Below are 25,691 nucleotides of genomic sequence, written 5' to 3'. Positions count from 1 at the left end.
CCCTCCGTCCTCCGGTCACCCGCTTCTCTCCCCTGTCCTGGGAGCCCTTGTGCTGCCATCTGCCATCAGTGATCTGTACCCAGCTGGCCCAGTGCCCTCTTGAACTTTTCTGGCTCTTTAGTCTTTCTACAAACTTTGCTGTTCTGCATCTCGGGCCCTTAGGGACTTAGTGGGCCTTCACTGCCTGATTTAATCAGCATTTCCAGCCACAGTGTTGGCTTGCGAGGGCTTCATTACCTCCGCCTGTGTGACGCGCTGACTCATGGGCCTCCAGGTCTCAGAGCCTGCATGCCTGTGGTTACCGCTATCGACGGGCACAACCATCTCTGTGTGGGGGGCAGTGTTTTCTGGATCCCTTTACTCTTCTTCCTGTCACTCAGGGGTCCTGACAGCACTAGGCACCCCCAGCGTGGACAGTGCCAGAAGCAGGGTGGGTCAGGATGAGAGCCCGTGTTCTCGGCATCCCATGGCGTCTGAGCTTTGATGCTTTTGATTTGACTCAGAGGCAGTTTTTGGAGTCAGGAATGTCCTCGACTGTGTTTCTACCATCGTTTGAAGTTTTTCCTTGTTACACACTAGGTGTCCCTGTGTGTGAGATCAATAGCACTTCCCTCGCCTGTGCAAACACGAAGAAAACGTCTCAAGTGGGCACTATGCCCTGGTGGCCCCAGGGTTCATGTGCGGGGATGAGGAGACTGTGGCTGAAGGGAAGGGGACACCAGGGAGAGCTTACTGTCAGTCTCGAGGACAGAGAGTGACACTGTGTGTTGGCCAGGGGAAGCAGACTTCTGACTGATCTTTATACTGAAGAGCAGAGCAAGCCAACAGAGTCTGTCTCTGTGTGGGATGAGAAGCAATCTGCTAAGCTGGTCACTCCTGTGTTTCCCAGACACCTGTGCACTGGGCCTGAAGCCGGGGGTCCAGAGCACAGGAGACCCCTGAGGTCAGTTCACATTTCAGAAATGCAAGAATTAAGTGCTTTCTGCTTTTTCTGAAGACTTCTAGTGCTTGAAATGACCCCTTTGGTGCAGTCCCCCAGACCAGTCAAGAGCTGATGTGGCCCTGCTGAAACCCCACCTTTCTGTCCTGCAGTGGTCTGAGCTGGGACCAGAGGAAATGCAGCGAGGAAGGCCAGGGAAAGCTTGGGAGGAAATGAGCCTCAAATCGAAGCAGCACAAACCACAGGAGGCCATGAGCTCCCAGTCCTAGGTCTTCTTTCCACAGCAACTTGTCCCAGTGGAAGCTGGCAATTGACAGAGGCAGGGCGCTATTCCATCTCTGTTCTGACGAATTTGAGTCCTGGAACATTAACATGGATGAACCCTAAGCCCGGAGCAGAAAGGGCAAACGCTAGTAACCGGCACCAGAGACTGCTGTGCTAGGTTGCTCCGGTCTGTCTTTTGGACTGGTCGCTGGGTGCAGTAGGTAGCTGGGTCTGCAGCATGGGCCGCCCCCCAACAGGAGGTCAGACATTCCTGAATTCCTACCTTTGGAGAGTCAGGAAATTTGATGGAAAATGTAACAGTAATAAAGCTACAGACACCACTAAGACAGCAATTGCAGGTGTCCCACCTGGAGTTCCGTGGTAGGACTGAGCTGCACATTAAGTGATGTGTGCGGCTTTTTCTCAATTCTTTCAAGAATGGTTCATCCAGCGCCACCCTGATGGCGTGCCCACGGGAAGGTAGTGCTGGACTCCTTCAGGAACCCTTGTGAGGACAACTGGAGGTGGAGAAAGCTAAGCTTTTGACCAGCGGTCTCATTTGGTCCTGGTGAGCAGCCCAACAGGTGCCATGTTTTTTGCCCTTTCGCAGATGAAGAAACAGAGGCTCAATGACACTGAGTGACTGGCCGGAGGTCACACAGATTGTACATGGTGAAAGAGGATCGGAACCCAGTTCTGTCTGCTCCTGTTGGTTATCCATCACCATGTGACGGACTGCCACACCCTTAGGGTCTTAAACAACACCTTTAACTATGTGAGTGTCTGAGGGTCAGGAGTCCAGGCCTGGCCTGCCTCGGCCTCTGCTGCAGTGACTTTCAGAGCCTGAACACAGGGGTCTCATAGCAAGGCTGGGCAGCACAGTGTCTGCCTCCCCATGCATGAACTGTTGGCAAGACTCAGGCCCTTGCTGGCTCTAGGTGGAGGCTCAGCTCCTGGACAGCTGGGCCCCTCCACCATGGTTGCTTGCTTGCTTCATCAGAGCCAATAGGACAGAAGTCACACTCTCGTACAAACCAGTCATGCAAGTGACACCCCCACTGTGCTGTCCGATGCTAAGCGCACACTGCTCAGAGCCAAGGTGAGGCACGAACACCCATCCCTGACTCCAGGGCCCAGGCTTGCTGCCTCCTGACTTGACCATGACTCGGAACCCTCTGTAGGCCACGAGAGGTTTGCTTGGACCGTCTGCTTTAGGGTGATGACTTTCCGTTGTTCCTGATGTTTCTGATGGTATAAGGCAGAGAATTAAAACCACAGAGTTGCACTTTTGATTAATGTATGAGATACAATGTCACACATTTCATGAACGTATCTTTCAAAGGAAGCGAATCTGCTGCCAGGAGCATGGGGCAAGGGCTGTCTTGCAGAAGCACACTTGCTTTTGGCAGCTGAGCAAAATCGGAGACTCTGCCGGTGGGGTGGAGCATCCAGACGTCCTCAGTAGGGCCTGGTGCTCATAACTGGAGGAAAAGGAAGTCCTCTGAGATGAGCCAAGTCAAGCACAGTGACCCGGGAGTCGAGAGAGTGTGAAGAAGGCCTTGGTGTGCCTCAGTACCATAGAGTCACGGGCTTTGCACCAGGACCTGCCCAGTCGTGGGTTTCTATGGAAAAACAATATGAGCTACGTGTGCAATCTAAAGACCCCAACAGGGTCCTGCAGGGCATCTTGATAAGCACTGTAGAATTATAAAAAAAAAAAAAAAATAAGCCACAACTTCCAAAATGCAGTGGGCGAGGAAGGTGGTCACTTTCAGCTGAAGCCTGTTCAGCAGTCAGGTGCTCTGGCTTGTGGGAAGTTCTTGTTGTTGGGGGTCAACCACATGTGTGCCCACAGAAATGGCCAGTTATGAAAGAATCAGAAAATTTTAGGGGTGTGGGTTTAGTTTATGGGTGGAAATTGAACCCAACAGGAAAACTGGGGTAGCTGGCCATCAACTCTCTCTCTGACAATCCTGAAGGCACAGGTGGATGTCCCTGTTGGGTTGTGGGAAGGTCAGGTCACCTCAGTCTTGAGGAGGGGTCACAGAAAGAACAGGGCCCTGTCCTGCCCTTCCATTCTGCTTGCTGGGGTGGGGCCCACAGAGGGTCTGTGACCTTCTTTGGTAGGTTCCCTGCCCTTGGTCGTTAGTGCTGAGGCTCTGTGAGCAACCCTGAGGTGGCAGGTCACTCTTTGGGTTAGGAGTCACTCTGTTTCCCAGGTCTCAAGGGGCTCTGGGGGGTGGGGGTGAAAGGCTAGGTTCTTGGGAAAGGCACTGCTTGTCCTTCTGTCCCTCTCTGATGTCACCTTCTCCTGGGGCTCCCACAGTTGTCAGGTACTCGCCTGGCTCCTCAGGACCACCCCAGAGAAAGGGCCCAGGGAGTAGCAGCCTGGATGCACACTTTCTGGAAAAGTGTGTTGTGCCTGGGCCGAGGAAGTGAGCCTGGGGCTCGCCCGCAAGGAGGGCTGCCCTCTTGCTCTGTCCTAGTCAGCTCTCAGGCTGTGTCCAGACAGGTGGCTGATAGAAACCCAGGGTCCTTTGTCCTGAGCGTGTTCCAAGCCCACCCTGAAGGAGACAGCACAGACCTGCCTCTCCCGGTGGCTGTCCTTGGCTCTGCCACCTTCGCTGGTGCAGAAGCCAGAGCTCAACCCTCCTCCCTCCCCATGACTGGCCGGCTCCTCCGATGTTCTCTCCTGCTGGACGTGGCGGTGGCCCTGCTGGCCTGCCTTCCTTCCTGCCCAGCCCTTCTGCCCACGGAAGGTGGGGGATTCTGTGAGAACACGAGCGTGCCCCGAGCCCCTTTCTGTCAGAACCCGAGGGGGTCCTGCTCTTCGGGGGGAACTCGAGACGCCCAGGGGCGTGGCAGCTGCAGTTGCTGCTCGGGCTCTTTCTGGTGGTTGTGCCCTGTGAACTTCCTGAAGCAGCTGCAACGAAGGCCCACAACCCCGAGGCTTAAACACAGACACCTCTTGTCTCACAAGAAATTTCTAGAGGCCAGAAGTCTGGTTCCTTCTGTGGCCTGAGAGGGAGAATCTACTCCATGCCTCTTTCCCAGCTGCTGGCCCCCAGTGTCCCTGGCTGGTAGATGACCACCTTCTTCCTGTGTCTCTATGCTCAGCTTCCCTTGGATGTGCCTGTCCCTTTGTCCAAATTGCCCCTTTTTATAAGAGTGCTGGTCATCTTGGCTTAGGCCACCCCAATGACCTCACCTACCCATCATCTCAAAGACTCCACTTCCGTCTCATATTCACAGGTAGTGGGGGCGGGGCCTCAACATCTTCTGGACTCCCGGCTTCCCTACAGCAAACGCTGTGTGAGCTGCGTGCCCCTCCCCTGGTCCTCTCTGGGTGCTGGGCTCTCTGGTTGCTGTGTGAGCTGCGTGTCCTCCTCCCTGGTCCTCTCTGGGTGCTGAGCTCTCTCTGCCACTGGTCTTCACCAGGGCACCTGTGTGTCCCCTCTGTTCTGGAAAAGCCTGGGCTGCTCAGCTGGCCCTGGCCCCCTCTTCACGACTGATTCCTTCCTCAGGAAGACCCTTTCTGGATCCCTGCCCATGTGGAGAGCCCTGCTGTCACCCCTTGGGGCACTCTGTCCCTGGCTGCCTCCTGGGTCCTGCCATTCACTGAAGAGTCCCTTTGGTACTGTGAGAACCTAGGTCTTGAAGTCAGGGAGGCTGGTGGTTGTGGCCGAGGCTCAGGGCATCTGGAGAAGTGGCCATGGGCTTGCTGGGAAGGTGTCTCAAAGGTCGGCCCCAGGGGATGGACTCAGCGGTGAGCCATGAAGATGCCCAGCCCCTGCCACTCTCCTGCTCATCTGCAGATGTGTGCGCGTGTGTGCACGGGTGTGTGCTGGGGTTGAAACAGGCCTCACTCGTGCCAAGCACACGCTCTACCATGGAGCTACACCCCAGCCCTAGGGATGCCCGAGTGGAGGCCCAAGGAAACAACTACTCTGCTTCCATTTGAATTGGAATAGAAGTTTGTCACCACTGACAGTGTTGAGTCAGGAGTGGGACTTAATCTCTGGTCCCCCACCCAGGTCACTCTCCTCCAAGTCATCCCTGGGGACACTGGGAGGTCTCATGGTTCTAAGGGAGCTGGCCATTCATTAATTGAGTCATTCATCTGGTGTCCAGAGAGCCTTTCCTGTGCCCCAGGCGCCATGCTGGGTGATGAACGTGTAGGAGTGGGTAGGACCCATGTGATGGCCACCAGCCTGTGTTCTGCATTCGAGGTTAGCCCAGAGTCATGGTGGGTAGCACATGTTGGCCACCTGCCCATCCATACACCTAAGGAAGCACCTCCTGGAGAAGCGACATCTAAGCTGACATCCTGAGGAGGAGTAGGAATTAGCCTGGCCAATTGGAAGGGCGGCCGGGGGTGGGAATTTGAGGTGGGAGACAGCGTTGCCAAGGTCAGGAGACCAGAGGCAGCCTGGGACGGTTAGGGGCTGAGTGGGTGGGCAGGACCAGATGTGGGCTGGGGGGGCGGGAGTGTGGGGGAGCAGATCCCAGGGGCCCCCTACGTCATGCCTGAGGAGCCCCGGTTCTGGCAAAGCCAGGGGTGTCGCGGAGCCCAGCGATCCCATAGACCACGACCAATGTCTGTCCGCTGAGGCCCCGACCCACTGGGTGGCTTTGTGCAGGTCTCCCTATCTGCTCCCCCTGCTCCCACCCCCTTATTTGATCTGCCACCAGCCTCTGTTCAGCTAATGACACAGAGTGGTGTTTAATTCTGAACTCTGCAAACTTGAAAGATTAAATAATGGATTTTGTGATCTGCTGAGCTCCTTCCAGGGTAGAATGATAAGATGTCAATGGGAAAAATTTAAATATTGATGAATTTTAACTTTTGTATTGATTGAGCGGTGACATATTTTGAATAATGAGTCACACTAAAATGACAAGGATTCCTATTGATCCTGCAGTATCTGGCTGTATTAAAATGAGAGTAATCCTTAGAATTTGGAAGGCTTTGAGCAGCTGAAGATCCAGGCCGCGTGTGGCGTGAGCGCAGGTTTGAGTCATTCTGTCTCCCTGAGCTCTTTGCCTCTGTGCTCCTCAGGGTGGCCATGCCTTTCGAGGGCTGGGTTGTCCAGGGCCTGAGACACGGTGACTGAGCCAGCAGATGTGGGGCTTCCCCAGGGGAATTCTCAGACCACTCAGCTTTTCCTGGTGCCCGCGGCTCAGGGGTGAAGAAGAGGCCAGGCTATGGGGCTGGCTCTGTTTCACGCTTTTGCTGAGCGTGAAGCTGCAGCCTCAGGAGCTGACACGGCGAGCCCCCAGTGGCTGAGCCCAGGGATGCGCTCAGGGTCCTTGAACTTACCTTGACCCTCCTTGCCAGCACTTGTGACCACGTCGTCCTCACGTTTCCTGGTGCCTCCTCACCCACATGGTTACGATTCTGAACTTCTTCACTTGTGGCTTTGAATGTTTCCCCAGGGCTCTCAAAGAGGCTCAGGAAGCCGGCAGTCAATCAGAACGGCACTGCCATGTGCTGGTGCCCGGGACGTGCCGGCCACTCTGCTGAATGCTCCGTTCGTTCATCTGTCACTCAGCCTCCATGTATTTATTGAACTTTGACTCTGTGCCAAGCGGTACCCTGGTTGCACTTGGAGCTCCGAGCCTAAAAGGGGAGGGAGATGTAACCAACGATAACACGCAGAGTCCTCGCGTGACTGTTGATTTCAGGTGTGACTGACACTGCACAGGACATATGCAGGGGACAGGCTCATGAGAGAGTGTGCAGACAAGAGCTAGCCCAGCAGGACTGTCAGGTCCCCTCAGAAAGGCCTAGACCTGTCTGTAGAAAGTCCCACTTGCACGCTGGCTCTTGACTGTGTCTGGAACCTTGACAGGTAAACAGTTCAGAAACTCTCCCGAAACAGTAAGAGCAGCCAAACCTGTTTTCCTTCTTGGATTCTGGCGTGTGCTAAGCTGGGCAACCTCCATGACCACCCTCCATCCCATAAAAACCTCAAGTGCTGGGCCACCTGCCTTTGGAGGGTCACAATGCATCCCGTACAACCTTGCTGGGAGAGGACCCTTGGGGGCTGGGGCCTGGCTCCCTGGTCTTGCCCCATGAGCCCTTTCTCTCTGCTGATCTTGCTGTGTGTCTTTCATATAATAAACCTTAGCCACAGGTAGGACCACAGGCTGGATCTTGGGAGTCACCCAACCGGGGGATGGTCTCGGGATCTCTAGACACAGGTGGTTGGAGAAGGCCTTCTGATGAGGTGGCATTTAGCTGAGACCTTAGGAACTGAGGGGTGAGGCACAAGATGGGAGAAATCTTCCTCATCAGAACTGAGAGCTTGCACAGAGGCCAGGAGGCAGTCACTGAAGCAGGATGGGGTGGCTGTGGTGTCAGTCTGGAGGATGCAGCCTGCGGTGAGGCAGCCTCGGACAGAAGAGGCCAGAGCATGTTGGGTCTTCTAGCCATGGTCAGGAATTTGGACTGAACTTTATTTCTGATTTTTTTGTAGCAACCCTATCAAATAGGAAAGATTTACCTCATTTTTAAACATGGATAAAATAAGGTCACTCGCCTGAGCTCTCACGGTTAGTACATGGCAGAACTTGCCACAGATTAGGCCACCTGGCTTCCGCAAAGCCTGGATTCTTTCCCAAGTCCTTGGTACAGATGAAGCAGGGCTTCAACCCTCCTGACAAGGTCCACAGGAGCACCCTGGCTGGGTTGCTGTCTTTCCCTCCTCCTCCTCTGCATCTGCTAACTCTCGAGGGCTCACTGCCCCGGAGAGAACACGGGGGGGAGGTGGGAGGTGTCTGGGCTGGAGTCCTCATTGAGTGAGGCTTTTACTTGGGGCAGTGGACTTACTGCATTTGTGCCTCAGTTGGGCTGCGGTGGTGGGTCTGTGCTAAACTTAGAAGAAACTGCCAACCTGTTTCCCCAGGTGGTTATATTATTTGACGTTCCATGAACAGTGCATGAGAGTGCTTATACTCTACCTGTCCCCAGCCTGGGCCTGGGCAACTTATTTATCTCAAATGCTTAACCAATCCAGGGTAGAGTAGCTGTGTCCCTACTGATGAGTGGTGCTGACAGTTTTTCACGTGCCTATTGCCACCGTACCTGCAGTGACAAAGCATCCTCAAATCTTTGCTACTTAAACAACTGGATTGTGTTCCTATTATTGAATTGCAAGAGTTCTTTGGGAGATTCCCCATTGGATATGTTTATAGATATTTTTCTTAGTCTGCTTCTTGCTCTTTCATTTTTGTAACAGGTCATTTGAAGAGAAAACATTTCAAACTTTGATAAAGTAAAATTAGTTGACTATTTCTTTCATGGTTCATGCTTTTTGTGTAATATTTAAGAAAGCTTTGTCATTCCAATTTTAGAAAATATGCTGCTGAATTGAGCACAAAGAAATCTTTGTCAAGCCCGACATCATTAACATTTTCTCTTGTGTTTAAACTTCTAGAAGTTTAATAGCTTGCCTCTTGTAATTAGATCTATAGTCACTTCAAGTTGGTTTTTGCATGTGATGTGAGATAAAGGTCAATTTTCTTTTTCCATTTTTTGTTGTGGCTACCTGATTGTTTTGGCACTATTTGTTGAAATGATTACCCTTTCCCTATTGCATTGTCGATTCCTTCACTGAAAATCAATTGACCATGTATGCGTGAGTCTTTTCTAAACTCTCTCCTGCTCCATTTTATATGTGTCTCTGTTTATACCTAAACCACATTTTATCAGTGTAGCTTTACAAAGTGTCTTTGAATATGGTAGGGTAAATATTCCAATTTTGTTCCTTATTGACATTATTCTGCTTTTTCTAAGTCATTGTACATATACATTTTAGGTTCAGTTTATCAATTTCTATAAAAATTTCTACAAAATCCATATAGGATATTGATTAGGATTGCATTGACCACCTTGATCAATTTGAAGAGAATTCACTTCTTAATAATGTTGGTTTCCATTCCATGAACATGGTATATATCTCTATTTCTTTCTTTCTTTCTTTCTTTCTTTTTTTTCCAAGCCAAACTGTATCCAGCTTTATTAAAGATTCTTTTCATAAACAATCATGGTATTTCAGGCAGGACATGGGCAGACAATCGTTAACAGTATACAACAACTTTCAAACTCCCTTCTTCGATGGACTACCAAAATCAGAAAGCCACTATAAAACCCAATGAAATCTTCATCTGATGCTCTGAATAGGAAAAGTTTAGAGTGAGGGTTGACATTTCACATTTAGCATGTTGTTTAACAACTTTTCACAAGCCGACCCTGACTTTCAGGAAATGAAATGAAAATGGCAAAAATTATTAATCTGAAGATCCACAATCTTGAAAAGGAACTGTTGCTCTTCTGAGGGACAATATCTCAATGATGTCACTGGGAAGTCCAGATTGCCAACACACTGGTAAAACCAATTGTTGGGAGACAGGTCCCAACAGGTCTGGGTTTAGGGGAGTTAAGTCTATGCCGATGGCAGAGAGGGGGAGGAGGACATAAGATGAATTGGAGTTTTTCCATACCACAAGGCGTTTGTGCCAAGGTGGCTATGTGTGCCAACATCAGCCACCTTGGATGTCTCTCAAAACTAGCAGGGGAAGGTATTTTCCCCCACAGCAATCCAGCTTTGGAGACATTCTACTAGTGACGTATGCTCCTTCCCCTGAAAACAATAATGAAGTATTCTGTGTGCTAACAACATAGCTTAAAAAAAAAAAAAGGAAAGAAAAAAAAAAGTCAAACAAAATTCTGCATTTTTATAAAACTTGATAAAAAATAGTATTTCAAACTGTACAGTCACCAGAAGTACACAGTTATCAAAAATGCACACACTTCACTTGGCATCTCCAGCACCTTCAGCTTTCTGTGCCTGGTCTGTTTTGGCATCTCCATTTTCTGCAGGGTTATTTCCATCCTTGCCAGCGTCGGCTTTTCCCTTTTTCCCTTTGGGTACCTTCTCTCCCTTCTTTGCAGGGGCCCTTTTAGGCTTGGGTTCTGGCTTTGGAGGAGCAGGTTTAGCAGACAACCTTGCTGATCTTCTCTGTGGTTCGTCCTTCGTCTTGGCTTTATCTCCTTTAGCATCCCCTTCAGCCTTTCTTTTGGGCATGGTGGCGACGGCGGTGGGACGCAGGGTCGTTCTCGCCTCTTCTTCCTATTTGTTTATTTTTAAACAATTCTTTTTGCTTTATAGTTTAGCATGCAGGTTTTGTACATATTTTGGTTAAACATATCCCTAAGTATTAAATATTTTTGATGCTATTAAAAGTGGCATTTAAGATTTGTCAATTTTCTATTGTTGATGCAAGTGTACAGAAACCGTTGATTTTTACATATTGACCTTATATTTAGAAAACTTGTTAAACTCACTTATTAGTTCTGTTAACTTGTTAGTTTATTGTGTAGAATTTGATGCCTAAACAATCATATCATCTGTGGATGAAGACAATTTTATTTTTTTTCTTTCCAATTTGCATACCTTTAAATTTCATTTTCTTGGCTTACTCACTTGCTGCAACTTCCAGTCAAAAGAAAATAAATGTAAAGTGTAAATCTTTGCCTTATTCCTGTGATATTCAGGGGAAAATTTAGTCTCTGACCATTAAGTATCATGCTAATGGTGCATTTTGTGTACATGACTCTTATCAGGTTGAAGATTTCCTTTTATTTCTAGTTTTTTGAGAGTATTTTTGGGGGGTTACTTTTAATTTTGACGTAATTTTTGACTCTCAAGAAGTAAAAATCATACTCTGTAGATTCTTCTAATAACATACTTCTAGTTAAAGATATTATCAAAACAAGGCAACTGGCATTGGCACAGCCCTATCAGTGAGCCTGTTGGCCTTAGCTGGATTCCTGCTGGGAGTTTTTATCATGGACATACATTGAATTTTGTCAGATGTAAGATTTTATCTTTTAGTCTCTTAATAAAGTGATTTACCTAATTCATTTTCAAACTTTAAACCAACCTTTTACGTGGCTATGATGTGTTGTTATTTCTTTCTTTCTTTTTTTTTTTTTTTTTTTTTGTGGTGCTGGGGATTGAACCCAGGGCCTTGTGCATGAAGGACAAGCACTCTACCAACTGAGCTATAGCCCCAGCCCTTTGTCTGGTTTTAGTGCTGGAGTAAAGCTTGATTCATAAAATTAGTTGGTAAATCTTCCCTCCTGCTTGTATTTTAGAAGAGTTTGTGTTGAATTGGTGTTATTTTCTCTTTAAACATTTGTTAGTATTTTTCAGCAAAATACCAGACATCTGAACTTGGAGTTTTCTTTGTGGATCAAGTTTTTAACTACATGTTTAATTTCTTTGAAGGGTAAAGGTCTGTCTGAGTTGTGTGTCTTCATGAGTGAGTTTAGCACTTCGTGTCCTTTAAGGAGTTGTCTGTTTCTTCCAAGTCACCAACACGTCGCTATGAAACTATTCATGATATTTCCCTGTTAGGCACCGAGGTCTGTGGGCCTGTAGTGATGCGCCCTCTCATTTGCAGTGCAGGGGACTTGTTTGTAGAGGTTTCTCGATGTCCTTCGTAAAGAGCCACATTTACATTTCATTGACTGTTCTCTCAGGTATCACCGTCCTACACACTTAGTGTGAAAACTGTTATTTCATAGATTTTTAAAAGAGTTTCTTATGGTAGGAGGGTAATTCCATCATGGCTACGGGTAAGTCCTCAGCGTGTTCAAGGATGTGAGGGAGTTCTGAGGTCAGGGGGCTGGAGAACTGCCGCTGTTGTGAACCTGCCCTTCCCAGGATGCCACCCCGTCAGGCCTTCTCAGGAGGTGGTGTTTCTCTCCCACGCTCTTGGTTCTGCTGCACCTGGAGGCCATGCAGGTGTCTTCCTGTTGAACTCCCATGCCATTGTCCCCACGTCCATCCCTCTTCCCTGAAAGCTCCCCTGCTCCTTTGAGCTTCCCGCCTTCAAGCTTCTACCACATGGCATCTTCTCTTGCTGCGGTTTTTGCAGACTCCTCTCCTTCCTTGAAGAGGTCAGCACCTGGATCACTGCCTCTTCCCAACTCTGCACCTGTCATTATTCTTGCTGGTTTTTAGTGTCCACAGAGGGACGCTTTCAAGACTCAGGAGTGTTAGTTCCAGTAAGCAACACTACCTGCTGCCACTGACGAACCTTAACCCAGAGGATGAAGCTTCCATGTGCCACGCCCAGCGCCCTCTGCGGCTCTCACCTGACAAAAGCCACGTCTGTTCAAATCCGGCTTTGCCTTCTGGACACTTACCACGCTGCGCAGTGTGGCTGTCTCCGGAGGCCGGCCCTGGCCAGTGTCCTTAGGTCTGCGATCCTCCCGAGCTCCGGTGCTGCCTGGCAGGTCTGCACCGCTCCATCCACACGTGCTGGGCCACCTGGATGGCTCTGCACCCTCTCCCGCGTCCCCTCTTAGCTCTTGGCCTGGCTCCTGTTTCCCCGAAAGGACAGGATGAATCCAGAGGGATGTCTGGGGCACCTGCCAGCGTGTCTCCCTCCTGCCTTCAGCTGCACCTGACCCAATGGCACCTTCCCTCTGCCCTGTGGGCCACTCAGCTCTGCTGTTGCTGGCCCGTCCTTCTCGCCCATTCGAGGGCACTGTCCTTCCCTCTCTCTCCTCGGCCTCAGGTCCTCCGTCAGATGGGCCGACAGCACAGAGCCATCCGCAGCCCCTCTTGTCGAGGGCAAGTGGCTGCTCACGCTGCTGCCCATCTGTCCGCGCTGCGCAGGGCAGGCTGGACGCCGCCTCACCTTGCACTCTGGCTCCTCTGCTCCAGCTCTTTCTTACGCTCATTCAGAATTGGTCTTCCTCACCCCAGCGGGAAGGTCTCGCTCAACACACCCGACCAGAGGTGGGGCTCCACCTCCTCTTCTGGCCCACGAGACTCGTTTGACGTAACTGGTCATCTCTTCCTGGCAAGGCTGCCTTTTGCTGCCCACTCCTGCTGTGGCCACCGTTCCAGACAGTTCCTTGAGTGGCTCCCGTAGACGTCTTAAGGCTGTGGTGTCCAGGGCCCCACTGTCTGTCTCCACTTCTCCAGCAAGCCCTCCTGGCCGCCCCTGCAGGCCCTTTCCTTGGCACACATCTGCTCGCTGACGACCTCACGTGTGTAGTTCCCGCCCTGCCCCTCCCCTGGACTCCAGGCGCATCTGTTCCTCGAGGGTCAAGCAGGCATCTCAGACCTAACCTGTCCCAACCGAGACTCGTGATCAGTCACCCCCTAGAGTGTTCAACCCTGATCTTCCCTCTCCTGGACAGTGGCCACCTGACTTTCCCCAGTGCCTGGGAGTCACCTCTGCTCCTCTCTCGTCCCTCTTCCTCCATCTAGTTCACTGGCAAACCTGCTGGCTCTGCCTTCCCAACCGACCCAGAATCCCTCAGCTGCAGGCCCTTCCCTGCACTCAGGGTGTCCACGCCACTTCTGTCTTTCTCCTGGACTACGGAAAACGGTTTAGGATTTCCTTGTAGCCCTCACATCAAAATGTGTCACCCACTGTCCAAAAGCCTACCTAGTGGCTCTAGTGCTAGCAGGTCCTCTTGGATCTGGTTCTCATCTCCTGCTTGCTGCCTGTGCTCCTGCCACTTGGCTTAAATACGCTCTACATATTCCTGCCTCAGGGCCTTTGCACTGGCTGTTTCCTCTATACAGAATCTTCCCCCATTTTCCTCACGGCTCCTCCCTTGCCTCCTTCAGGTGTCCCCTCAAGTGTCACCTTCTCATGGAAACTCTCCTTGACTACCTTCCACAAGACCCCACCTCCATCCTTCCTCTCATTCCCTTCCTCTCCTGTGGTTTGGCCGCATCTCTGCTGTTATCCGTCTCCTCTGCCAGAATCTGAGGGGCAGACATTCCAACTCTGATTCATGCTCTGTTCCCTGGTGCCTATACTTGTGCCCAGTTTGTCATTGGGACTGTCTTTTTAGAATGAATAAGTTTTGGCCCAAGTCCTGGATTCATAAACATAAAAATCCTGCCTTCCTTTAATATTCATTTAAGTTTCAGGAATTAAATATGATGACTGAAAGAAACAAATCAATTACAATTTAAATGTGCATTTTTATGGTTAATAATTATCATAAGGACAATTTATGTTAATTCTGAAAATTCACGCTCTTCTGAGATGCGTAGTATCAAGTGGAAGACGGCCCGCCGCGGTCTCTCCCTCCCTCCTCCCCACTGGGTGGCCCTCAGCTGCACAGCTCAGAGGCCGGTCTCGTGGGCGCCGTTTCCTGTTGATCAAACACACACCTAGGACGCCATCTTGCTCTGGCTACAGAGTTGGTCTTTTTTTTTCTTCACTTAAAATACACCAAAGGCCTTTCTACGCTGATGCCTCCAGGTCTTCAGAAAATGCCACTGGAGGCCTCTGGGACACCATGGCTGCGACTCTGGCTGCCCCTACCCGCCCCCCAGGGCAAGCCCACTCAGTACTCCCTGTTCAACAGCTGTCCCCAGAAAGCTGGGTGCTTGGCCCACGTGACGTGCCCCTGCACAGCTGTGTGTCGCTTTCCGTGGGGTCTTCCACTGCCCCCTCTGCAGGGCTTCATCCTGTTCACTAGGTTGTGGTGCTTCCCTCCCGCAGTTTGGCACCCCCAAAGTCCTGCATTCAGCCGATGTGCGTGCGATGGAGAGGGAAAGAGGGAAAGCCAGAAGACTAGCTCCTCTTCTGGACCCGCCCAGCCACGCTGGCCGATGCTTCAGCACTTGGAGTGGGCAGCTTTGCTGGCTGGGGTGTGGGCTCCCTCCGTACCCCATCAGGGAGAGCCACAGGTTTGTTCAGCCATGGGGTAGCAATGGCATTAGAAAAACAGCAGCAGCAGTAACAGCGACCGAGACTAAGTCACCATTTACTGGGTGCTTACTCTGTGCAAATGCTTTATGTGCATCGTCTTTAATTTTCCAATAACCCAATATGAATTAGATACTATTACTATTTCTGTTTTCTGAAGCAGGCCCAGAGAGGCGAAGCAGGCCGCTCAGGAACACACAGTTAGTGTCTGGGCTGGGATTCAAATCAGGGTCGCGTACCCAGAGCTCAACTTTCCAAGGCCAACCTGGTATTTCTGATGGAGAACCAGGTTTGCGTGGAATCTTCTTTCCTATAGGGAGTGGTTGCATTTTTAATTACAGAAAGCACCCAACGTGTAATTGATAGGTTAATATGGCAACTTGTTTTTTGCTTGAGGAGGTATCAGTTTAATGCACGCGGACATTAGCAGTGAAAAGACTCTCCAGAGTGACTGACTCCCTGCCTCCACCCTAGACTTCAGAGGGGTCCACCCAGCAATCTGAGTGCTTCATCCTCGGGCCACTTTCTGCTCCAGCCTGAGAAGGCGAAGGGAAGGCAGGCTCAGGAGCCGCAGCAGGAGGGTGAAGATCAGGCCTGCAGGGTCGCTACGTAAGCAACCAGCAGCTCGGACAGCACCATCAGCTGTTGTCAAACTCGACTCGGGTTCCACAAACTGAATCTAGAAGAGAAAAGAAAAGCTATCTGAGGAGATTTTGTTAAAGTTCCACTTGGTTAGCATGCTTGCGATGCACACTGTAACAAAGCTTTAATATAATTAAATTTTAAATTCCATGTAGAATCTAGTGGGTAGGCAGATGTACCGGTATGTTAAACTTTATGTCGCTTGAAAATGGTTTTCAAGTACATCAGAGGGAGACCATCCAGCTGTAAAATTATCAGCTTTATGACGCCGCATCACAGCTCTGATCTTTTTCTTTTAATTAAAAATGTACCTTAAAGTTGAACCGTTCCTACTCTCTGCTACCTCTTCTTCTTTCTTAAAATCTTCCCACACAAGATGCAGTAGTGCGACTGTTCTGTGAACCTGTGGGGATGTTTATGCAGGAAATAACTTTTCAATTAAATATTAATTTTGGTGGCTCTTGAGCCCCTCTCTGGGCCAAAGGGCAGCTCCTTGCCTGTCTGACGCTGCCCAGGCTGGGGGCCTTAGGCGGTCAAGCATGCTAACCTCTGTAGCCAGTTCCAGAAATGGAAAGAGTCATAGAACTTTGCACAGGAAGGAGATGAGCCCCGCCCAGGTTATCTGACCTCGGCCAGGTGTGGAGGGCTGCAGGTGTCTGCCCTCAAAGAAAGTCATCTCTTTAATTAGAAGTTTTGTCCTCTGTTCAAGTGGAGGCACTTGGTGGATGGGACTCATCAGTCATAGTCCTTTGCTATGACCCAGGTCCCAGATCCTTGGGGAAGGCCATGGAGACACTAGAGACTGATTCCCAGGGCTGGCCTCGGCGGCAGGGAGCGGACCCACAGAGGCCCTGGGCACCGGGGTTACTCCCAAGGCTGGCTCTGGCAGGGGCTGACTGACAGCTGCCAGTACACTCTGTGTCCCTTTCTAAATGAGTTCAGTCCTCATCAGGCACCTGCCCCCAAGCCTGGCATACAGTGAGCACTAAATTGACTGGTTATTATGGAGATTATGAATGTTTTTGATATTATGAATATTTTCATATTCTAATTATAGTCAGATACTGGTAGACCTTCTTAAGGATCTTTCTGGAACCTGCCAAAGGGCAAAGGAAGGGAAATGATCCATTCCTTACGTGGCCTGGCAATCCTGTCAGCCTCAGATGTGGGTGGGAACTGAGGATCATCTCATTTAATGCCCGTTTTTGCCCTAAATGAACAGGAAATGGGGCTCCTACCCACTGAAGGGACTTGTCTAAGACACACAGTGGAGTGGCCCTCCAGCTGGACTTTTCCTTTGGTCTTCTTCAATGGCCCCACTGTTGGGCACCACATGCTGAGCTCCCCTGAACCTGGGTTACTTTGTGGGACAACTGCCCTGGGGCCTCCTGCAGCCTTCGAGAGCCCTGCCCTATCACCACCCCTCCCAGGCCATGGGAAGAACAGTGGCCAGAGAGCTCAGCTTGGACGCTGGAGAACTGCAGTTTCCACAGCCCGTGTGCTGTCCCCAGACCCCGCCGAGAGCCCAGTCCTACCCACACCTTAGCAGGAAATGCCACGTCCTGCCCTCGTGCTGGGGTGTGGTTGACGGTGCTCTCTGAGTGCGGTGGTCCAGGAAGTGTAGCCCTGGTCCCAGGATGTCTGTGGGAGGTTTGCTGCCAAGGGGTCAGCCTTGGGGGAAAGTTCCAACCAAGGATTCTGCTCACAGCTCAGCCTGGGGCGCCTCATTGTGGGGACTCAGGACAATCCAAGCTTCTTCTGCCATCAGGGCTTGGAAAACACTCCACACACGTGTGACTCCAGGGTGGGTGGTGGGAGCCTCCTCCACCAGCTGGGGCAGAACCAGGGGAACAAAGGGCAGAGGCTTCTGGAGGAGGCGACCCTGGGCTCGGGGCAGGAAGCCCACACTGGCCTTGTGGTGGGTGAGCTGCTGAGTTAGGATGGCATGCCAGCGTCATCAGGGCTCTGTGTATGGGGCGGGCAGCCTCTGTCGGAGAGGAACAGAAGCACATCCACACAGCGGAATCACTCGTATTTCATGGCATCCTGTGAATTTCTGTGATAGGCTTAGGTTGGCACTGTGGGCACAGGGCTGGTCATAATGACAGGTTGGCACCATGGGCACAGGGCTGGTCATGATGACAGGTTGGCACCGTGGGCACAGGGCTGGTCATGATAACAGGATGGCACTGTGGTCACAGGGCTGGTCATGATGACAGGATGGCACCGTGGTCACAGGGCTGATCATGATGACAGGATGGCACCGTGGTCACAGGGCTGGTCATGATGACGGGTTGGCACTGTGGGCACAGGGCTGGTCATGATGACGGGTTGGCACCGTGGGCACAGGGCTGGTCATGATGACGGGATGGCACCGTGGGCACAGGGCTGGTCATGATGACGGGCCACCTCAGGGCTCTTCTCACAATCACTGCCATCTTGCTGGAGGTACTTTGTGGCTTGCTTGCTCTGAAGAGGGGAGAGATACCCCATCGGGCAAGGGTGGTTTGGGGGAGTTTAGGGACCAGTGGCAATGACAGTGAGGACAGGCAGGCAGTGTCCCCTCCCTGAGCCTCGTGTGCCTTCTCTGAAGAGTGGAGGGCTGAGTGAGCCACTGTGCAGGTGCTTCCTGCCGCACACCCCGATTCTGATGTGGCGTTCTCATGCCCAAAAAGGTCTTTCTTTGTCCAGCATAAGATCCACTTTGGAAAACGTGGATCTACACCTCTTTCCCCCTAGGGGACCCTAAAGAGAAGACAGGCTGCTGACCAGGTGCTGCCCCTCCAGGGATGGGGAGGGCCAGGACAGGAGGAGCAGGGTGCAGAGAACGACGTTATGTGGTGGGGTCGCGTCCCAGCGGCTCCAGGGAGGAGCTTCTATCTGATCGCCCAGCCTGGACTCAGGGCCGAGTCCCACACAAGTGCAGGTGATGTCTCCATGCTGATCAGCAGTTGCGAGTTGTGACTCTCAATCCCAGTCCCAAGTATTAGTCACCACAAGAAGCAAAACCTTCCATGAGACACTTAGGGCTGTTCCAAAGTTAGCTTTGTTTGGAGCCACTTTGGATGTGTGAAACCCAAATTAATTATGCTTCACTACCTAGACAAGCCACTGAGTGTTGACAGTGGCTTTCGCCGTCTCCCTGTGTAGCTGGCTCTTCTGTGGGTGGGGACTTCCTGCTGGCTGCGGCTTCTCTCCACTCTGTACCCTGACACTGAGGCTCCTTCCCAAAGGGTCAAGGTGCTCCAACCTCTCCCTCTGATCTTCCCGCTGCTGAGGAGCAGTCCCTGCAGCCACGAGGGGGCACCCCCTTTCCTCAGGAGGGCATAGGAACCAGTTTTGGTCACTTTGCAAATAATGACGTTTTGTGATTTAGAGAGGGTAGTCCAGTCTCAGCTTCTACCATGTGCTTGGATTTACTGGTGCAAACACGGTCAAGTACGTAAGTGGAAACGTGGCTTCTGTCCACTCTTGCTTTTCATGCAACGCCTTCTATCCTGTTCTTCTTGTGCATCTCTGTGTCATCAGCAGAGCCACTGTGTCACCAAACGCAGGGACGGCTTCACTCTGTGGTTCAGATACACCGCTCTTTCAGCCTAGGTACCATGCTGCCCTGGAAATTCTAGGCCGTTGTCTCGGCTAGAGCTCTGTAAGGCGGAGCCACAGGCCGAGCAGCGTGACAATGCACTTTACTTCCTCACAGTTCTGGAGGCTGGAAGTCCAAGCCGGGATGCCAGCATGGCCAGGTTCTGGAGGGCTCTCCTGGCTTGCAGGAGTCTGCCTTCTTGCTGTGTCTTCACATGGCCTTTTCCAAGTGTGTGTGCGTAGAAAATCCTCTCCTCCTCCTCTTCTCCAGCCACTATCAGATTAGAACACCACCATGACCTCATTTAACCTTAATTATATCCTAAACTCTCTATTTTCAAATACAGTTGCATTGGGGGATAGGTTTCAACCAGTGAATCTTGGGGGGCATAATTCAGTCCATAGCACTTGCTACAAGGACCAACACATATAGAACACTAGACAAGCTCACCTTGTAGGTTTGTAGGTTTACATGTGTAATCGCCACATTGTCAGGACTTACTCTGGTTTTGAGGGCTTTTTGTGAGGCTTGTGTATGTGGACACCAAAACCTGCAAGTATGAGGTCATTCCATTCTGCATGGTTATTAAATGGTGTCAGATTTATCAGTCCTGTCTGGTGACCTCCGTAAAACTTCCTGAATGAGGATCACCTGAGGCTGTTTCAGCTGATGCTCTCTCCAAAGGGTGCTGTCATGTCAATTGTGAACACCCCGCAGTTTGGACAAATCTGTGGCCATGGCACATTGGTGAGGAGGTACCTGCTTATCCATCCCATTTTACAAATGTAGACACAGATGGGGGCACGTAACCTGCTCCAGTGTGCAGGGCTGCCAGCCACCTGGATTGGCATTTCCCAGCGTCATGACCCTATGGGGATGTGATGGGAGTGTGTTTTAATGACAAGATCTCTGAGGGGACAAGGGGCAGAAGGTCCAGGGACCTTCTCACTGCACCTGCTCAAAATCCCCAACCCTGGGACCAGCGGTGCCCTCTCAGTGGGGCCCGCCCTCCTGGGCAGGCGGGAGAGCACCCCTCGGCCCCCCCCATCTTAGTGGGACTTCACGTGCCTCTTCATCCTGCAGGTCTGAGTGGTCTCCAGTTTATTCATCGATTGCTTTTATGGAGACCACTGAAACTTCCAGAAAAGTTTTCTTCCTTGCAAAGCTCTCTTCAAAGACAGAGGTTGAACAGTGCGGGGAGGATGGGCTCTTGCTGCGGGGCAGAGCAGCTGTGTGTCCTGGGAGCCAGAGAGAACAGGCCGTGGTGCCAAGACGGCTTGGGACGTGCTAACTGGGCCCAGCAAAGCCTCTGGTGCTGCTGCTGCCCTCGGGGGATCAAGGGCTCAGGGACATGGCAGCGGGGCATCCAGCAACCCTGGGGGCCAGAGCAGGAGTTCAGCCTGGTCCAGCAGCACAGAGCTGGTTCCTTGCAGCTGGGACCACACCAGTCACCCTGCGCAGTCACCCGAGCAGGATGTCCCACACTCAGTGAACGGGCTTGGGAATGCATCTTGACTGAACTTGGGAAGCCTCTGACTGAGTAGGGGCATAGCTGACCTTCAAGGAAATGAAATGTGGACTTGAGGGTCCTGGTGGTATCCAGAAGGAGTTCAGGAATGGCATGGCCCTGAGCATGAGTCCATGTTTCTGAGCTGCACTGTCCTGGGCCAGTGTCCTAAGACCCAGAACTCAGCCTTCACGTCTGTGAGTCGAGGTGGTAGGAACCACCTAGGCTGCTGTAACCATGCAGGCTGCCTTCTGCTTCTTGAACAGGTACTATGTGCATGCATTGTATCATGTCAAACGCTTGAATCGAATCATCTGCTTTAAAGGAAGAACTTCATAAAGTCCAGTGGTTTATCAGCCTGGGGGTGCTCAGTAATGCAGCTGCATATTCCCCACCCTTCGAAAACAGGGTGCCTGCTTATTCCAGAAGCAGCTTGTGGCCAGTAGTCCACAGGCCCCAGGTAGCCTGTGGGCCTCTCCACCTGCTGCTCAGCAGAGCCTCCCTCTGGGCGCATGTGGATCCACAGGGCTTCGGGTTGTTAGAAGTTAATGCTCACAGATGCAGGGGAAGCACATTGGAGGGAAGAAGGAAAGAGATAAAATTGTGTAGGAAGGTTATCTTTCAGTTAAGAAGGCAGTAATTCTTCCTCGGAGTCCCGTCTGGGCTATCTGTTTCGCCCGTGTACTGAGAACCAGTATCTGCACAGCAGGAGCAGGGCTACTGGGCTGGAGCACCCCTCTGTGCCTGTGTCTCCATGACACCTGCCAGGTCGCAGGGGCTCCTCCCCAGGGGCAGAGCTAGGCCTGCGCACCTGCCTACTGCACTGGCTGCTGGGAGGGTGACTTGGTGTCAGTGGGGAGGAGGGTGCGAACTTGGGGTCTCGTGCCTGCGCCTGCCCCTCCTCCCTGCTGGCTCCTGGCCGGATCTAGAGGGCTGCTCTTGCTCCAGTGCTCAGTCCTGTTGACCTTCCATCCAGGGGTCTTGGACAGGCCAATTCCAACCCTGCCACCTCCTGGGTGCACACCCAGGGCTCCCCCGTTCTGGTTTGGGGTGCGGCCAGCTTGCCCAGAATGCCCAGAGGTCCCAGGCCCTAGCTGCCCCTTCCCTTATCGGGGGACTCCGGGTTTTCCAGGTGGAGGCAGAGGGGCTCTGAGGGGCTATGTAGCTGCCACTCCCTAGGGGACCGCAGAGCCCTAACTGTGCCAGTGGCCACACTACTGTCTGCCTCCACCCCACGGGCCTGTCTGGTTACTTCTCCACCCAGCTTGACTGGTCTCTTGGGCCAGAGCCTGGGCTTGCTTGTCCTAGGTCCCCAGGGGCTACCCGGGGCAGAGCATAGAGGACTGCAGAATCGCTTGCCACCTTCTCGGCAGCTGTGGAGGGCCCTGTGCCCCAGGCCTGCTTGTCCTGTGGGCACATTTATACCCACAGCACGTGTTCCCTCCACTGGGGCAGGGAAGAGGCTGGGGAGTCTCCCCCTAATGCTCCCTCGATCGGGACAGGTGGGGCAGGGTGGGGCTCCCTGGGTGGGGCCATTGCCTCTGCTGGCAGAGGTGGACCAGCTTCCCCAGGCAACGGGGTTTCCAGTTGTCACCCTCCTGGGCTTGGAGGTGCTCCTGCCTGGGAGGGGAGGCTTTGCGTTTGAGTACACTGGCCTTTTGCTACTGAGCAGCAGAAAGACTCGTGGGTAGGGCAAAGGGGGCTCACAAGCTGGACCCTCGGCAGGCCTGGAACAGCACCTGGGGCAGCTGAGGGGCATTTCTCGCTCCTCTTTTGCATCAGAAGAGACCTTTCCCCCATCAGCCCTTCCTTGTGGAATGCCAGCTTCATCTGGGCTGGTAGTTTGGTTCCTTAGTAGCTGGGTGGTCTTGGGTCAGTTGTTCAACCTTCAGTCTGGGTAATCATGCCCTCTCCCAAGGCCGCTGGGAGGACCTGAGAGTTAATGTCCATGAAGGCAAATGTCTGGGCAGGGAGTTGTTCTCATTCAGGTCTCAGCAGCTGGGCTAGGTTTCCTGGCTGGTCCCCGACACACGGAGGACAGGAGACAGTCTGCTGGATGCTGAGCTCTCCAAGGATGGCTCCCCTGACCTCTGGGAGACTGTGGATCCAGCCAAATTCCAAAAATAACTCAAGCCTGGGCTGTGGCCAGCAGAGTCAGAGGTGCTGATGGCAGTGCCAGGCAGGGGGGATGCCGGGAAGAGTCCACGGGAACCTGACCCAGAGCGGGGAGTATTCGCTCTTCATGGCCATAAAGGACAGGAGCAGCCCTTCTCCCTCCTGGGCCACTCCTGGGGCTGTGGTGCTGGGGGATGGTCACAAGGCTGGTGTCACTGCCCGGGGGGCTCAGGAAACTGACTCAGTGCCATCCAGGAGCTGGTGTCCTTGGACTCTACCAGCTGGCTTTTTGTCCAGCGGCCTTGCCTGGAGGAGTAGGGACGAGGCCTCTTCAAGGACTCCAGGCTTTGCCCAGGGTTAACGAGTGAGGCACGCTTTGGGGAGCCAGAGCCCCCACCCAGGCCCCAGCAGCTGCTCAAGATGGCGGCAGTCTTGCCCAGGAGGCCCTGGCCTGGCTTTGTGTTTGGCCTGGATAAGCAAGTGGACCCCAGGACCAAGCGACTGGTCAGTGTAGTTAATGAAGCAGGTACAGAAATGCCTGTCTAAATGCAGCGTGGGAGGGGAAGTCACAAGGCCACAGGGTAGGGCCAGACTCCTGCTTCCTCCTCGTGGGAGGGTGAGTCTGCCAGACAAGGAGGCGCACTGGCTCAGACACAGGTGCCTGCGCCGGAGCACCTCAGTGTTGGTGCAGGGCACACTCCTGGCTGGATACTACTTTGCGGTGGGGCCTGTTCTGTGCATTGAAGGGTGTTTAGAAGTGTCCCTTATCTCCACCTAGCAGATCCCAACAACCCCTTCCTCTACCTGTGACAACCAAAAATATCCCCAGACATTGTCCCAGTGTTTCTGAGAGCAGGATTCCCCGCTGCGAGAACCGCGGCTCCACTATGCAGACACGGATCTCCACAGCTTTAGGACGGAACGTGGACCTGTGCACAAAGGCCAGTGGAGCCTGCGTGCTGGGTCCTTGTCATTCTTTTTGGAGGATGCTCTGAGGAGTAGGCCTGGGTCCTGGCCGCACATACCCGGGGGAAGTCCGTACCCCTTCTGTCCCTTCTGATATTGCCGCTGCTGGCTGGTGCGGCAGATGGGCTCGGAGAGCCCCTCTCACTTTGCCCGGGTGAAGAAAGCAGGCGCAGGGTGCTGCACACATGCTGATTGACTCATCAGATGATCTGCCGCAGCTGCCTGCATTTGTTTACAGGGTGAAAATTAATGCCACAGATGTTTACTGTATAATAGGATTTGAAATCTGTGGGGGGGGCACCCGTTGAAACCACTGGGCCAAGAATGAGAAAAACGCTTCTGCACGGAGGAGGATTTGGTTCACTAAGTAGCACACGGTACTTGCTGTCAAATGCTAACAAGAAGCATAGGCCTCTGCTCGGCCGGTGTTGGCGTTTGTGCCTGTCTCTGGCTTTATCCCGCCCTGTGCTTTGCTCTGGCACCTTCTTAAGCGTTTTCATTATGGGGAGAGCTGCTTCTGAAGGGCACACCCAAGCCTAACCCAGGGCGCAGGCTCGGAGGCCGGCTGGCCTCCTAAACCCCTCCTGCTCGCAGCCCCCTCTTGTTCGGGGCAGGGTGCTGGATTGCTGAGCAAGGCCTCTGGTCCCCCTGGTGACCCCGGGCCATATTGCCTGGATCTGGACCCCTGCCCGTGGTTGTCCTTGAGACGTGTGTCTGTCTCTTGGCAGAGCGTCTAAGCCACACGTCACCAAGAGCCATGAGGGAGCAGCCATTTGCTGGGCCTGTCCAGAGGCTTTCTCAGGGACTGGGACAGACAGGGTCCCCGGTGCTTTTTTAGTGGAGTGCCATGGAGGAGAGGGGTTTGGGGGCATGCTGGCACATGCCCGGGGACCCCGGGGCCCTGGAGGGAACCTCCTTCCCAGAGAGCTTCCTGCCTGTGGCCCAAGTGTGCACTTCTGTTTGGATTCTCACTTTCCTTTGTTTTTCTCAGCCAGCTCTGATTGGATTCACCATGGATTAACATTTTCCATTATACGTGATAATGTGTTTTTTTTTTAAACCAAATCTCCCTTCACAGATTGCTGTCTTTATAATATAGGAATGATTTCTCAGTCACTTTAAAAGTCCTGCTTCATTAGCTTGCTGACTGTTTGGTAATTTGCAAAGTCACTTTCACAAGTTTTAATACTGCCCGGTTGAGAATCACAGTAATAAATGTATTAGATCTTAATGGTGTTATGATTCTGTCTGAAGTGAAAAAAAATTAGAATCAGTAATTAGCTCTGACCCCAACGTCAGCCTGCGGCAAGCGGAAGCGGATGCTGATGGTGAGCTTCACCACGTAAGCAGGAGGGAGGCCCCGCCGCCTAGCCCTGGCGGCCGCCCGCTCGCCTCTCCCGGTGGTGCTAGTGCTCCTCCTTCCCTAGGCCGTGCCTCAGTCTAGACGGGCCTCTGGGAAGCACGCGGGGTGGGCGTGACTGCGGCCTTCGCAGGTGGAGACCTTGGACCCCAGCATCCGGCTCCTGCTCTGGCTTCTGTGTCATGGGTGATGACACTTGCCAGGAAAATTGCCCAGAATTTTTTTTTGTTTTCCCATTCTCACTTTGTTCCTCTTCCTGTGTCTGGGATGAGAGGAGGGGCCAAGGGCAGAGGGAGAGCGTGGCGCTCCACTCGCTCCCCAGCAGGCTCCTCTGCCTCGTGGGATCTCTGCAGGGCCCTTGTGGCCCGGAGCCTAAGCCGAGCTCCCTCTTGGTGGAGAGGTGGGTGGGCTCCGGAGAACTCACTCAGCTTTGCCATGTTCCATTTACCCTGATTAATTTGGCAGCTGGACGAACCAGAGGGAGTGGTACACGCCCCTAACCTTTCACAGATGTTCCAGGCCAAGGTTTTCTGGCAAAATCGATTTTGACATTTTG

At 52.4% G+C, this 25,691-nt stretch overlaps 2 protein-coding genes across 13 annotated transcripts in view; one reads left to right on the top strand and one right to left on the bottom strand.

The window, feature by feature from the left end:
* The window catches only part of Camta1 (calmodulin binding transcription activator 1), a 772,653-nt gene that overhangs the window by 282,466 nt on the left and 464,496 nt on the right, over nt 1–25,691 (top strand). The gene's annotated exons all lie outside the window — the stretch shown is intronic.
* Nucleotides 9,933–10,293, bottom strand: LOC124989337 (non-histone chromosomal protein HMG-17-like). The gene has a single exon (XM_047559230.1). The coding sequence runs from the start codon at nt 10,291–10,293 to the stop codon at nt 10,021–10,023; it is 273 nt and encodes a 90-aa protein (XP_047415186.1). The 3' UTR covers nt 9,933–10,020.

This window comes from Sciurus carolinensis, chromosome 1 (genome assembly GCF_902686445.1).
Source record: "Sciurus carolinensis chromosome 1, mSciCar1.2, whole genome shotgun sequence".
NCBI classification, from domain to species: domain Eukaryota; kingdom Metazoa; phylum Chordata; class Mammalia; order Rodentia; family Sciuridae; genus Sciurus; species Sciurus carolinensis.
This window is presented reverse-complemented; position numbering and strand designations above follow the sequence as displayed.